General features: G+C 42.4%; 1 protein-coding gene across 1 annotated transcript in view; it reads left to right on the top strand.

Moving 5' to 3' along the window:
• The window catches only part of dcc (DCC netrin 1 receptor), a 168321-nt gene that overhangs the window by 59038 nt on the left and 94146 nt on the right, over positions 1 to 15137 (top strand). The window contains exons 8-11 of the mRNA XM_068705640.1: positions 8107 to 8266; positions 11883 to 12037; positions 13345 to 13493; positions 14090 to 14228. Of these exons, the coding sequence (XP_068561741.1) occupies positions 8107 to 8266; positions 11883 to 12037; positions 13345 to 13493; positions 14090 to 14228 (603 nt within the window). The remainder of the gene's footprint in view (positions 1 to 8106; positions 8267 to 11882; positions 12038 to 13344; positions 13494 to 14089; positions 14229 to 15137) is intronic.

The following is a 15137-nucleotide window of genomic DNA, read 5'->3' as shown; positions in this document are numbered from 1 at the left end:
TCACAGGGAATTATTACAAAGGTAGAAACACACTGTCATGGGCAGTTTACATTTACAGACACACAGGATCAGACAACACTTACACACTCACTGCCTCACAGTGCCTTCGGTACGGTGAAGGAACAGTCCAACATATAGGGAAAGTTTTAGTCTAGTCTCTTTAACATGTGTTGAAATATCAATGTAAAATGACTCTTTGACATTGGGCGACTTGATTGTTAGCAAGCACGTTACAAGTTAGAAACATCCGATCATCCTTAGATGCAGTGCAGTTTTTAGAGGCGGGTTTAAGTTGGCCTTTGTAAAACTCTTTTCGATGAATTCTGGAATTTGGATTTGTACTGAAAGGCGGAAGAAGGTGTCAGATTTTTCATAGTAGCTTGATTATCATCATTTTAATGCTGTTTACTGGGATACATTTTGTTAAAACGTTGATGCTGGCACAAAAAACAACCATGCGTTAGTCCCCTAGAATGTAAGATGGAAATGGACGTAGTCGTGACGTCACCCTTTGGTTTGTGGACTACGGTTTTGAAGCCTCGAGACTGACATTTTGCCCGTTGCCATCTTGCTTTTTGGCGACCAGAAGTGACACGAGTAAATACATCAAAACACATAATTTACTATATGAACATCCTGCTGTATTGAAGAAAAATAAACTCATGTTTACAATGTTTACTGAGGTAATAAATCAAGAGAGAAGTAGAGTCATTTTCTCATAGACTTCTATACAATCAGACTTATTTTTGCAACCAGAGGAGTCAGTAGAGAGAATGCAGGTTTAATGTATTCCGTAGTGTCAGAAGCAGAGGTTGCTGCCTGGTTTGTCCTTCTCTTAATACATTGACTTCCCTACGCAGATTTAAATCCTTAAAAATCCCCACAAATGCATTGCTTTATTGTTCATAAAGGGTAACTAATTGCCTAAAACAGCTGGGCACTGGTGTTTTTAGAAAACATTACTCAAACTGGAGGAAATAAAGCATTTGTTAAGGACTATTTTCAGCTGAGGGTTAATTCACATTTGATGATCTAGTACAGGGGTCGGCAAACGCATGTGGCTTCGGAGCCCCTCTGTTGCGGCTCCCTGAGTCTACATCCACACTAATACATTTTTGTTTTAAAACAGAGTTTTAACAAACTAAAACAATCTCCGTCCACACAGCGTTTCAGTATCGTTTTCGAGATGATCTTCGTCCAGACTAAAACACCTGAAAACGAATATCATGTCACTCTTCACGTACACTGGGCATGCGGGTGGGTGTCGATGTAAACAGGAAGTAGATTGGTTGCTAAGTTAAGAAAATACGACGGAGTAATAAAGTAGTCTTTAATAATGAAAGGTCGTGTTTGATACTTAAGATCTTTTCTGAAATCTTCCTCTATAAACTCAAACAGACACATTTCGTGGAAAGTTTTAGAATTTTTATTTTTCAGACTTAGTTACAGCACTACGGGTCTTGCTCTCTCTCTCTCTCTCCACATTTACTTTAAAATCAACGCTTACACATAAAGGTTTAATAGATTGTGATCCATAAATGTGGTCAACACACGTCTCTCACTCGTTTCTTCGGTTTCATTGTCGTTTGTTCTCACTCGTAGCTCTGCTGGTGGCTGAAGTCTCTGTCCTACTGAAGAACAATTACTGCTTTTGTTCCTTTACATTTTATCTGTGGACTTCACAATAGTTGTGCAGAACAAAATAAGCATTAATAAGGACAGGAAAGTCCTCCGTTTTGTGTCCATCACCCTCCTCAAAGCCGCTAACCGTGACTTCAGACGGCCGCTCTAGGTCTGTTAACGCCGCTGGACATGTTGCTCGCTCATAGCTCCAATTACAGCTGTTTCCTCCGTAATAATGCAGACTTTAACAGCTGGTAGTAAAGACAACAAGGTCAGCAACACCTGTAATCAGTTTTCTATGTTAAATTAACCTGGTAGTCGATTGGTAATCAATGTTGTTGTTGTTGTTGTTTGTGAATTTCCAAATGTATGCGTTTATGCCGTCCACGTGACAAAGCAACCCTGGAGTTTTCAAACGTATCCGTCCACAGGAGCGTTTTCAAACGTATCCGTTTTCGGTGCTTTGAAAACTCCGCCGTAGTGTGGACGCTCAGTGTAAACGCAGCAAAAGATATGCGTTTTCAAACAGAAACGCAGTAGTGTGAACATGGCCTCAGGCTTTGACAAAAAATAACATGAAAATAAATAACGGTTATTTTTATTTTATTTTTGGTACAATCTTTCAAAGGGAACGCCTCTTATCTTGGAGTTTGAGGTGATACTGTCACTGAAAATAACAATAAAATATCAAGAATTGTCTTTATTCTTGTTCTATAATTTCATAATTTTTTTTTCATAAAAGTTTTTCCATATATAATAAAACTATGTATACAACTTTATAAGCTGTGATATCAAATAGCTTTTGCGGCTCCAGATGAATTTTATTTGGTGGAAAATAGGGCAAAATGGCTCTTTGGATAGTAAAGGTTGCCGACCCCTGATCTAGTGAATCAAAATACATTATAACGTGTGTGTTCAACAACAACAATAAAGTTCTATGGCAGAGAGGATATATATATATATATATATATATATATATATATATATATATATATATATATATATATATATATATATATATATATAAAACCTAATTCAAGTGTTGTGTATTCTACTCAACCTCTAGTATATGTTTTTGTTTTTTCCCCGTGTCTACGTGCTTTTATTCAACTTTCATCCATTAAAGTCAGTTTCCAACTTCAGGTCAGTTCGGTCAAACTGCACACACACCCATACACACTCAAGATTCTAGAGATTTTACTCAGACACCCACAGCCCCAGTGGTGGAGATTTACAGGAATAAGTATCCATTTTAAAGGAATTTAAAACTAGAGGGCAGAGAGAAGTGTGTGTGCGTGTGTGTAGATGTGTGTGTGTGTGTGTGTGTGTGTGTGTGTGTGTGTGTGTGTAGTAGTACAGACGTTTTTAACGGCAGCTGGCTGAAATGAGCCCTGAAATTGAGTGCAGAGAAAGAGAGAGAGAGTGAGGGGGAGAGGCAGTATGAGAGTGAAGCTGAAGCGAGTGAATGAGCTCAGCAGTCTTCTTCTGCATAAATAGAGGTTAAAAAAGAGAGGGAGAGGGGGATACGGAGAATATTTATCGGCAAAATGATAAGGAGCAAAAGAGATTTAGTCTGTACTTGTTTGAAATATCGGAGGTTTTGTCGGCACTGACATACAGTTACAGTTAACAGGCAAATGAAAATAATGTATGGACAAGCACACCACCCACAGAAAACACAGATAATCATTTGATACTGTATATGAATGTTTGAGGCTATCACGTTACATGTTCATTGAAAAAAACCTACTCTTTACACCTAACCTTGTGTGTAATGTGAACTTGTGTATGGTCGGCACTCAGGTAGATCAGCCAATCATCAGCTGATCTGGATGCTACCAATGACTTCATGTTCCTGGCTGAATGTATGGTAGAAGGCTCTTACTGCATCAGTAAGACGCAAAATAAAAAGCTGTGCCTATATACATTATAACGTTTAATTTTTGAGTATAAATGTATTTTCAGGAGGCAGATTTTATTCCTACGGGATATGTTTATCTAGAGCCTCTCTACATATTTTGAACGTCAGTAGAAACGTAGTACACTGTGTTTTCTCTATTTATGTATAACTTATAATTTCCAGTGCTTTTTTTTGATAACACACATCCACACGCACACACGAAAAAACACATTTCTGGTAGAGACCTCAGAGCTGAAACCAAACTCCCCTAAAGATCATTCAGGCAGCAGAAACAATATAAATGCAGAACAGCTTGTAGAAAATGGACAGAGTGATAGAAAAAACAAAAACATGGCGGCTTTGTGTTTGTGTGTGTGTGTGTGTGTGTGTGTGTGTGTGTGTGTGTGTGTGTGTGTGCGCACGCCGGTATCATCAGCCGTCTGGCAGACTGCAGTGTTATTTTCAGCACTTATTCAGATTGTTTTCCAGCTCTCTTTCTGTGGTGTCTGACTCTATTATTTAGCCTACCCGTCTATTTTCGGCAGAGAGTGACGCTTTACTGCTCAGCGCCGGCTCGGCTTTTGGGGCCGGGTCACCGAGCAGGAACGAATCCGCCCTTCACACCCCGAAATCTCATCTCACTGAGACGAACGGAGGTGTGTTAACACCCCCTCTGTTTCCCTCTAGCTTTCTTTTTTCCTCCAGTTCCTCCCACTGTTCATTCCCTGCTCCTCCTCGCCTCTTCTCCTCTTTCTTTTCTTATATCGTTTGCTCTTTTCCTCTCCTCCCCACATTTTCTTCCCCTCACTCTTCTTTTACTTCCTACATGTCCTCCTCTTTATTTCCCACCACATCCTCTTGTTTCTTTCCTCCATCTCCTCCTCTTTTTCTTCCTCCCTCTCATCCTCCTCATCCGCTTTTTTCCCCTTATTTATCCCTCCTTCTCCTCTCTGTCTTTCTTTTCATCACGTCTTATAGTGTGAAATGTGAGTGTCTGTGTGTGTGTGTGTGTTCAATGAAGCTTTATTGACATGTACAGACGTGTCGTAGGCATTTAGACTCCGTGGAGAGTCACGACCTTTGACCCCAGGGACAGATTGGATTTTCCTCAGCTTATGATGGAGGAGAGGAGACAAGTGGAGGAGTTGTGAGGACACTGCCAGTTTGGTTTCAGATCATCAGTTTTCAGCTGGGACTCGTTATTTTTGTTGAATGACGACATCTTCATAGAACCCTCTCCCCCATATCAGTTCTACACTAAGACAACTCATCATCTGTGTGTGTGTGTGTGTGTGTGTGTGTGTGTGTTTGTGTTACATTGATCATTGCTGTTTTTTTGGCCTTGGGGACCGTTCTCTGTAGCTGTATAATTAGTGGCAACTTCAAAAGAGGAACTACTGTTGATCACACGCATCACACTCATCTCCAGAGGAACTGCAGGCCTTTTTCTCACTCTGCGTTCTCCTCAGTTCTCCTGTACTCGTGTACATGAAGGTCGTCGAATCCCAGACCCAAGTGCCATCGCAAGTTCAAAACCCTGATTCGGCCACGAACGGTCGGGAAAGCGATTTTCCTCGGCAAGTTTTATCGAGGACATTACGGGAGCTTACTTCAGCATTCATATGAAATATACATACATATGGAAAATAATGCGGAAGTAAAAAGAATGTTGAAGCACACACAGGGGTCCAGCAACCAGCCATCTTTCAGCCAGGAGGCCACTGTTGTGTTCCTCATGTGGAACCAGAAGTCAATGTTGATGTTTTTGTGACGTGGAAACACAAGGCCAAACCCTCACCATTTTCATACCACAACCACAACAGTCCACCGAATGTAGTCGTGGATTAGGGTCAAATATGTGGGCAATTAATCAAAGCCTACTTTGAATGTCCAATGTTTTGCTGTTGTGTTTTACACAGGCGGCAACCTCCGGTTCTACCAAGTGAAGCCAATGCAGAAGTGTCTTAAAACCTGCATTCTTTCTAATGACCATCAGGGGGCGACTCCTCTGGTTGTATAGAAGTCTATGAGAAAATGACTCTACTTCTCTCTTGATTTATTACCTCAGTAAACATTGTAAACATGAGTTTATGGTCTCAATCTCTAGTTTCAAGTCTTCTTCAATACAGCATGATGTTCATTTAGTACATTATGGTCCATTTAGAGCAGGGGAATCCAAACTCTTTTCAAGGAGGGCCAGATTTGATAATGTAAAAATGCCCAAGGGCCAACAGTCCCTGCTGACATTATTTTAAACAATAAAAGTTGCCTATAAATACTCTGTTATTTAATAATTGTATTTTCAATGACACAGCAAATAGCAATGTAACCAAATGTAAGCATTCAGGTGTGAACAAATCTCAACAACTACTCTGCCTTTCTTTCACATCTTGAAAGTCAGATAACATAAAGAACAAGCTGTCTAAAAGCTAATTACCTGGAAACGGATCAATATTTTCACCTCAAGACAAAAATGCCTTAGTGAGGGTAATGAAAAGTTGTCTAACATTTAAGTTCAACACACATGAAACAGGCTAACAAAAAAAAACCCAAGTTGTCTAATATCTGAAGATAGCGCTTCAATTCTCCGTGCCACAGTGTTACGAGCCAGGCAAACATTAGCAAACTCTGTCTTCTTCTCGGAGCAAATGGTTCCTGCTATTTTCACAACACAGTCTTTGATAAACTCACCTTCCGTAAAAGGTCTGCCATGTTTAGCAATTAACAAATTAGGCAGACACAGTTGTTTTGGTTTTCGGTGAAAAAATATTGCGATCTCCACCTCTCCTGAAAGCGGCGGCCCTCGTTATCAACTTTCCTTTTTTTTACTTGCCGTAGCAAAGACAGTTCAACGGTCAGAGCCAATTTCAAACAGCCAGACAGTTACAGAGTGGCGCTGCTGAGGTAAAAAGAGGAATTGCATGTGGAATTTGTATGATTTTTTTGACTGTACTGGCGGGCCATAAATAATGCATTTTAAGACAGAAGGGGTTGTATAAAATCTGACCTCGGGTTGTGATAGACCATAAAGCAGGGTGTGCTTCAGGGCGGGATTGACAGGTCACTACCAGAGCCGTATACGACGTCTCTATGTCACTCCTCCGCATTCCAAATATGGTGGTTTCTGTTCATTGCCTGCAAAAAAAACACGTTGACGGCCATAATCCAAGATGGCGACGGCAAAATCGTCAAATTGAAGGCTTCGGATGGCAGTTCACAAACCAATGGGTGACGTTACAATGACTACGTCCACTTCTTATATACAGTCTATGGTTTTGTACTGACCTCCCTATAGCATTTTGAATATGAGCATTTTGATAATGATGATGATAATTTGAGATTTGTTGCTTCAGATCTGGTTCGTCTGATGTTTTATTCAGTAGCTATAGCTCTGCGTGCCTTCATAGATCTCACCACACACATTCACTGTGATGGAAACAGGTGTAACGATGTGTCTGTTGTGTCATCGTGGATGCTGTTGTCCTGGTTGTGAGTCACGCATTCTTGCAAGTTTGGACTGTTGGGTTTAACTTTCCAAGTTGGAAGTTGACGTACTCGTTATTGAGACAGACCTACACCTTTCCTTCAACGCTCCACTCTCATTGGTTCTTAAAGAGGTCCGTGGAAGGAAAGAGCGCTGAACCAGCAGTGTTTCACCATTGGTCAAAATGAATGTCAATCAAAATACTTTCTAGTCAGGGGCGACGGCTCAAGAACAAGAAGTTTGTAGAAGTCTGTTCAAATCTTAAATGTTGTTTCATGTTTGAAACATCTGAAAAAAAACACTGAAATTACCATCATCTTGAATATGAAATGTGATCCACAACAAAACTATGGAATAATGTAAGCAAGCATAAAGCGGATCAACAGTCACGTCAAGATCGAAGATGTTCATTTTGTTTTCATTTTCATGCTTACTAAGTGCTAGAAAAACATTCACATGTTCAGAGAAATATGTCTGTCATTTGTGCGTTAACTTGTTTGGGAATGAATTTAAAAGAGTCAAAGCAAGATAAAAGCATTCCAAGAGCCCACATATCAACTTCTCAAAGGAAAGAAAATCCTTATTTTGAACTACATATTTTAATGTTTGAATGAATCCAGCAATTCATCAGCTCCTCACATGGTTCTGAGTTTTGAATCAATGTGAGGAGGCGGCGGTGTTTACGTTCAAGTGATTGATATCTGCTGATTGATATCTGCTGATTGATGACTGAAGTCTTCAGATGCTCTGCCGCTTCTTTTTCTTGCCTGTGATCTTCTTTACCGCTCTTCTTCCTCCTTTTCTTCCTTCTTGTCTCTTCCACGTCTCCTTATCTGCACATCTCATCTGTCATTTGCTCCTTTTTGTTTTTTCTTTTGCTCTGCCTCCTGCACCTCCCCCCCGCCTCCACCTCCTCGTCCCTGCTTCTCCCTCCCTTCCCTCCTTCCCTCCCTCCCTCTCCCCTGGATGAACCCGTAAACAGAGGCCACGTCCACTCAGTATAGACCTGCCCACACACCTCCTCCTGCTCCTCGCCCTCCTCCTGCTCCTTCTGGCACCCCCTTGACTTACTACTCCTCCTCCTCTGATCCCCCACCAGTGTCCCCCAGCCCGGGCGTTGCCCTCCCCTCTGCCCCCCGCGACCTGGTCCCTGTCCTAGTGTCCAGTCGATTTGTCCGACTCAGCTGGCGCCCCCCGGAGGAGACCGGAGGAATCGTGCAGACCTACGGCATTTACTACTCCCAGGACGGAGTCGAGAGGTAAGATGGACACTTATTCTCTTGGATTCTGACTCTAAGGAAGCCGTTTCCAACCTGGGGGTTCGGGAAAACCCACGAACGTCTGTCTACTTTTTCACACTATCTTTTTTTTTTTATTAGATACGCTGGTATTTGATTAAAAGCCAAAGAACTGGATGAATTCAAAATTTGACCTGATGATGATGATGTAAGGTCAGAGGACCTCGACGTGGTCCTACAATGTGTTGTAGACCAACCTGTAAATGATCATCTCACTGGAACCTGAATTGCAGGGGTTTCAGGGTTTCAGGGTTTCAGGGTCTTAGAACTCATCCCAGCAGCTCGATTACTATTCATCCTGAGGGGGACATCAATTTGTGTACCAAATATCGCAGCAATCTATTCATCTGTTGTGAAACTTTGCTGAGAACTACAAACGTGAGCCTCTTGGCGGGGCTCGAGGAAAAGTCAGGGGATCCCAAACGTCATTGGGATCCGTCCTGTGGGAACCATGAATCGCTCGTTTCATGGAAATCCATCCGATAGTTGCTGAAATATTTCTGTCCGGACCAAAGTGAAGGACTGACAAACCAATCCAGACATCGCCTTCCATAGAGCCACATTGGTAGCACGCCATGTTGAGCTGCGTGAACCAAAATACTGTATAACATGTTGTTGACTCAAAAAGGCACAGAGGACTCACTAACAGAATGTTAAAGACAACACTTTTTCCACTTGATCACAGCTCTGGTGCACACGGCAACTCTGAGCGTTGTGCAGTAAAAGCTCTGTGTGACATATTGGCGAGTCCCCCGCTGATGCTAAATGGTAACCTCTGACAGTCGGGGGCTCCAGCTGAAGGCTTTCACACCAAGGCTTTTAAGCTTTGTTACCTCAGGGACCGACTGGCCCGCGAGCGCTTTAGGCCTCCGAACGCCGGACAAAAGAGCCACTGAAGTTTCATCATGAAACGGGAGATTGTGTCAGTCCTAATGACTTACAGAAGGAACGGACGCAGAGGTTTTTTGTCAGCTCTAACGACTTAGAGAAAGATACAGAGATTTTTCATCAGGAAGAACTTGCAGGAAACAAGAGAGAAGGGAGGGAGGGAGGGAGGGAGACTTAGAGGGAAAACAATAAAGGATTATAGGAGAGAGGGAGATGGCAGGAAGGGAGAGTGAAGATGATTTTTTTAGACCAAGAGGGAAAATGGAAAAAGAGGGGAAGCAGAAAACATTAGACGGACAAAACGATGAGTTTTTACTCTCTAGTAAGAGGCTTTTGGCCCTGCATGTCTTATCTAGGCACGTCATGCTGCTTATTAGTTTCAGAATATGATAGTGTTCTCATAGACGCCATCATTTTGCTGGCCTCTCCTCTATCCACTGCAGCCCAGTGTCCCAATTAGATTTGTACATGACGGATCTGCACCAAAAATAATTCCTGTGACAGCTTACTTTTTCTCGTGACCGCAATAATTCCCAAACCTTTAACCGTAACATGTCCAGATAACATCAAATAATACAAATGATGAAGGCCTCTCCACACCGCAGCCATTTTTTGTTCCTTGCGATTAATTTGCACGTTAGTATATATTTGTTTTCAGTGTTGATTTTTGTGATGACTGCTTTCACACAGAATGTGAATAATCTGAAGTAGACCAGATCCACACCTTCTGTTCTAACCTTTCACAATAAAGTCCCTACGCATACACTGCTAACTGTTAACCATGCAGAGAGATCTTCACTCAGAGCATTCCGCTGGAAGGAAACGTGATAAAACATCTGACAGTAACAGAGCTATGCAACTATTGAGCTCAGAGAGAACGGCCGACGCCGCTCTGGATCCCTGCCGCTGGTTCTAAAGCCTTGCATCGCCCCAGCAGGTTCAACATCCGACCTGTCCAGGAGAGAAAGCTCAGAGTCGACAGATTCTGACAAATCTTTACCATAACCCAAAGTATCGAACAAATGGAAGTTTTGACCAGATGATGGTTCTAGAGGGAAAGAAACCAAACCAATGCAAAACATATTTCCATCACCTCTTTTGTTTTTTGTCTTTATATTTGGGATGGACGTCATTTGAGTCTCATTGTTGCCACCAGGTCACTCGGCTGCGGAATAAACATCAGCCACGTTTGCTTTTGAGCTGATGTTTCTTCACATTTTGCCGGTTCTGATCCATGATCCAAGTTGCACTGCGTTAGTTTCTTGCACTTTGTGTTTGTGCTGTAACTACACAGACAGACAACAATCAGTGGGTTACTTCCTGAAGATCAAGTTTTAAAGAGCATCCTTTTTCTATTTTTTATACACAGACATCTGACAGAAAAGGTCTGGAAAAACACTTCTTCATGACACTTGCACTCACTGGCTCTTAAGGATGAACTCGTTGAAACGCATCATCGTCATTGCAAGGCCGAGGGGTAAAAACAGAAAGACGAGAATGTAAAGAAAGAGGTGGAAACTGAGAGAGGTTCAGTCTATGAGGAAATGAGAAGAAACACTGGACAGATTGAGGAGGACGAATGCAAACTGAAGCAGAGGAAGAAGCGTCTGTCACTTGATTGCGAGGTGACTGAATGACCTCAGACTGTGTTCTGTGAAGGGCAGAGAGAACTCACGCTGTGCGACAGACACAGACCCGCTGGGTAACTCGTTCTCTCTGCCGTTTTGACTCAGCGGCTCAGAGGAAATATGGATTCAGAAACCCTGAGAACTCCACTCACCTCTCGTCTTTTCTTTTACCTTCGTGTCTCTCTGCTGCTGCTGCTGCTGCTGCTGCTGCTGCAGAGACAGATATCTTAAAGTATGCTTGTGCTGTGGTCCTTCACAGTCAGCAGAGGATTGTGGTCATTTGAAATGCCATTTAAACTTTCCCTCTTCAATTACAAAAGTCACACTGAACAGAGTGTAGCCTTCTAGAAATGAGCAGCAGACGTTCTTGAACCTCCTCGTCAGCAGTAATTATCATTATATCGTCTTTGCTCGTTGCTCAAATTAAACTGTTCTTTGGGAAAACAATTGTTCTACACTGTTGCTTTATCATTTATTTATTTAGTTTTCATCTCTAAATTAAGGCACATCTGGGAGCCCAACAGAAACTGCGTGAGGTCAATGTGAGAAAGATAAGCCATCAATAATATTCTACCAGGATCAAGTTTCCCATCAGTTTTACAAGGATTAAAAACATCATTCCAAAGAGTCAGCTGTCTTCACTGTGAACTAAGCAGAAACAAGTCTGCTGTGTGTGTTTGATGCTGCGGTGGCAGACGTGCTAATCTTTGCAGATGTCTCTTCAGTGATTTGGTGATTGGCTGAGAACTGAGAGGCTGCAGATGTGCTGTAATCTGAGGATTAGCTGCAGTCACTGCGGGATTACACAGATTATTTATGATTATGGCCCAGATTATCTCTAATGCTACAAAATAAAAGTGGAATATCTTTTGAATACAGCGCTGTTTGATATTCTTAATAAGATTATTAATATTCATAATAATTTTTCTTTACAAAATTAAATAAATAAAGAGTAATGTGTGCGTAAGAAGATATGGTGATGATAAAAAATTGTATTATAACAATGCCAATGTGTGTTCTATTTGCAATTGAGTGTATGACGCTGTGGTTTCCTGCTGCAGGGAGCGGTCAGTGAACGTGTCGGAGCCGGAGTCTCTGGAGCTGATGGTCTCCAACCTGAAACCAGAGGAGAGCTACAGCTTCAGAGTCATCGCATACAACGACGTGGGGCCAGGAGAGAGCTCCGCCCCCCTGAGGATCACCACCAAACCAGACCGTATGACAGACACTCACACACACACACACACACACATCTGAATCTGTAATGTGTTCCTTGCTTTGTGTATGGTGTATATTGCGAGATAAGAGACCAAAAGCAGAAATAGCAACAACAGTTTCCACAAGTCAGCTCCTGCAGCTTAAACTGGGCTACTTGAACACGTTTTGGGCCGACTCACAGGGACGGACTGGGAATGAAGCAATGACCCTGGACTTCATCCATCCATCCATGAGTACAAGTGAGCCACAGGCAATCCTGGAGTAAATCTGTTGCATACAATTGTTGCTTCTACCTTCATCACTGATTTAATGCCCCACCCCGGCGAGCATGCAAAGTGACCCGAATCAGTGCACCGACAATGCTACGTGACCAACAGGTGCATGCAGCTTTAGCTAACATGCCTAACTGCTCGTGGTGGATCCTCCGGCGGTTACGTTTGCTTCCACGAGAAACGTTTACCTTCAGTGAAGTGTGTGAGGCGATTCTACTGTTTGAGACAAATAATGTGTATCACAGTTGTGAATGCAGAGCCCCCCCCCCAGTTGTAGTAATCCAAAGACAGGAGAGAGAAAGAGAGAGAGAAAGAGAGAGACAGAGAGAGAGAGAGAGAGAGAGAGAGACAGAGAGAGAGACAGAGAGAGAGACAGAGAGAGAGAGAGAGAGACAGAGAGAGAGACAGAGAGAGAGAGGGGCAAGCCGCGAACAGCTTCTGTTTCTACACGCCTCCCTCTGCTAATTTTGGAGAATCGTTCATTAATTTAAAATATGTATATCTGCTTTGTTCTCATTAAAGTGCTCTGATTGATACATGTGTTCTTTGGTTTGAAACTGGAGCCTTATGTTGTAGTTCTTTATCGCCAAGAAAACATTTGGAAATCTGGGTAGTGGATCGTCTTCACGCACACTCATGAAATTGATTGGCAGCACATTACATTACAACACACTTTCAGATTTGTATTGTTCAAACCACGTATTTTTGATATATTGGAAGAAACCAAGCACTCCTATGTAAAGTCAGATATTCAGCACCCCCATATAGCCAGAATGGAATGATCCTTTGACACTTTTGTGACGATTTGACTGTTCTGACCTGAAACTATATTTTGTTTAAAGATGAAATAAACCAAACGAAAACATGAATAAAATAGTTTTTAACATAATTTATGCATGACCCTCCAGTACCTATTTGAAAAGCCCTCAATGCTGCAGAGAATGGGCCTCCAGTCACTGATGGTGGATGCAGCAGTGGAGGGTGTAATATTAGCAGTATGTGAGCAGTGTGTTCTCTCTGTGTGTCTCTACAGTACAAGTTCCCAACAGGGTGGAGTCTCTCCAAGCCGAGGCTCTGTCTCCTTCCTCGGTCCAGGTGAGCTGGGAGCCTCCCAGCCAACCGAATGGGCCCATCCTGGGCTACAGACTGCTGTGGACCGAGAGCCCGTCTGCCAAGGAACAGGTCAGCACCATCCCTGCACTTAACAGCTCGCTCACGTGGCATGTGCACGTTGAAAACCTTTGTTCCAGGCTACGACAAAGGATGTACTTTTTGAGCAGGCTTAGACTCTGTGGCATTAATAGTAAACTCATGATTCTGTTATATGAAATGATTCTAAAGAGTGTAATTCAATATGGCATACAGGTATGGTATGGTATGATCAGTATGTTTAAAGTCCAAGCTTGCACGTCTTACTCAAACGGCCAGGATGATCGTAGGGAAACAAGAGGAACACTATCTTCAGCCCTGATGTGAAACATCTGTGCTCAGGGAGGCACAGAATACATATTCTGAACCCAGACTTCCAGCTGTTGCCTTCAGACAGACGGTGCAGAATGCTAATCTGCAGGCTGAATAAGTCCATTCATTCCATCCTCCATCAAATTATTAAATAGCAACAAGATATTTTATTGGGGATAATGACACCTGGTGTTATTATCCGTTACAATTGCCGACATGTGTATTTAAGCATGTTTATGCATGAGCGTATGTGTTCCATGACGCTGAATAAAGTATATCTTATCTTATCCTCACCGCTCCTCTGTGTTTGTGTTCAGAGTGTGGAGGTGAATGGACTCAACTACAAGATGGAGGGACTCAACAAGTTCACGGACTACACGGTTCGGGTTTCGGCGGTCAACCGCTACGGACCGGGCACCGCCCCGGAGACCGCCAGCGTCACCACCCAATCAGACGGTGAGCTCTACCTTTAACGTGTCCCTATCCACACAGTGTACGTACATCAGTAAGCGAACGCATCACTGATCACTACACATTGGCGACAGTGTTCATGTGTGTCAATCAGTTCTCACTGCAGAATAGGGAAAAGGCAATTTTATGCATATTAACAACAGCCTTTCACAACTGTGACATTAACAGAATCAACTTTAGTTATTTATTTAAAGTGAAACCTCTTCTTTACTGAATAGAGCATCAAATGGTAACTCAATGGAAACTCCGTTGACGTTAGCTGTTAGCTCTGTTAGTTTGCCTTATTTAGGACTGACAGTTACCGGCTGCTAACAGCTAACGCTAAAGGCTAGAGAGCGTTAAATGCTTTCATTTTCAACTTCACGAAGCAGCCGTTCTTCGTCCATTAATGCACTTTGTAAGCGATTGACAGGGATAAATAGAAACGGGGCGTGTCTGTTTAATTGCTTTCATAGCATTCAGTTAGGACACTCATGCTAAACTACTAATACATCCGTCTTGATTGAAATGTTCTGGCCTCAGAGTTCTGGCCCTGCCCTTCCTTGCCCTTTTAGAAATACTGAATGTTTTTTTGTAAAAAATACAAACCACCTCGGTTACATCCGGTTATATAAGGACATTTACACCACAGGAAATTGAAAACTGGGTCTACATTATAGCAGTTTGCAAAAAAAACCACACATGGCCCAAAATGCTGAGGACAATAGCAGCTGTGGCCCTGAGCAGTGATTTACAGTCGCACAGCTAGAAAAGATTCAGTTGTGGAGGAAAACCTGAGGAGCAGTTGAACATGAACGTTCTCAGTGAATCAGTCATTAATTAGTCATGAATTAAAGATCAACGCATTTAAAACATTTGCAGAGCAACTGCGGCAATATTTAAAGTGGCATTAGC

This window comes from Cebidichthys violaceus, unplaced genomic scaffold (assembly GCF_023349555.1).
Source record: "Cebidichthys violaceus isolate CVI_PGR_0920_01 unplaced genomic scaffold, fCebVio1.0.p SCAF_12, whole genome shotgun sequence".
NCBI classification, from domain to species: domain Eukaryota; kingdom Metazoa; phylum Chordata; class Actinopteri; order Perciformes; family Stichaeidae; genus Cebidichthys; species Cebidichthys violaceus.
The sequence above is the reverse complement of the archived record's forward strand: the minus strand, read 5'-3'. Positions and strand labels throughout refer to the sequence as shown.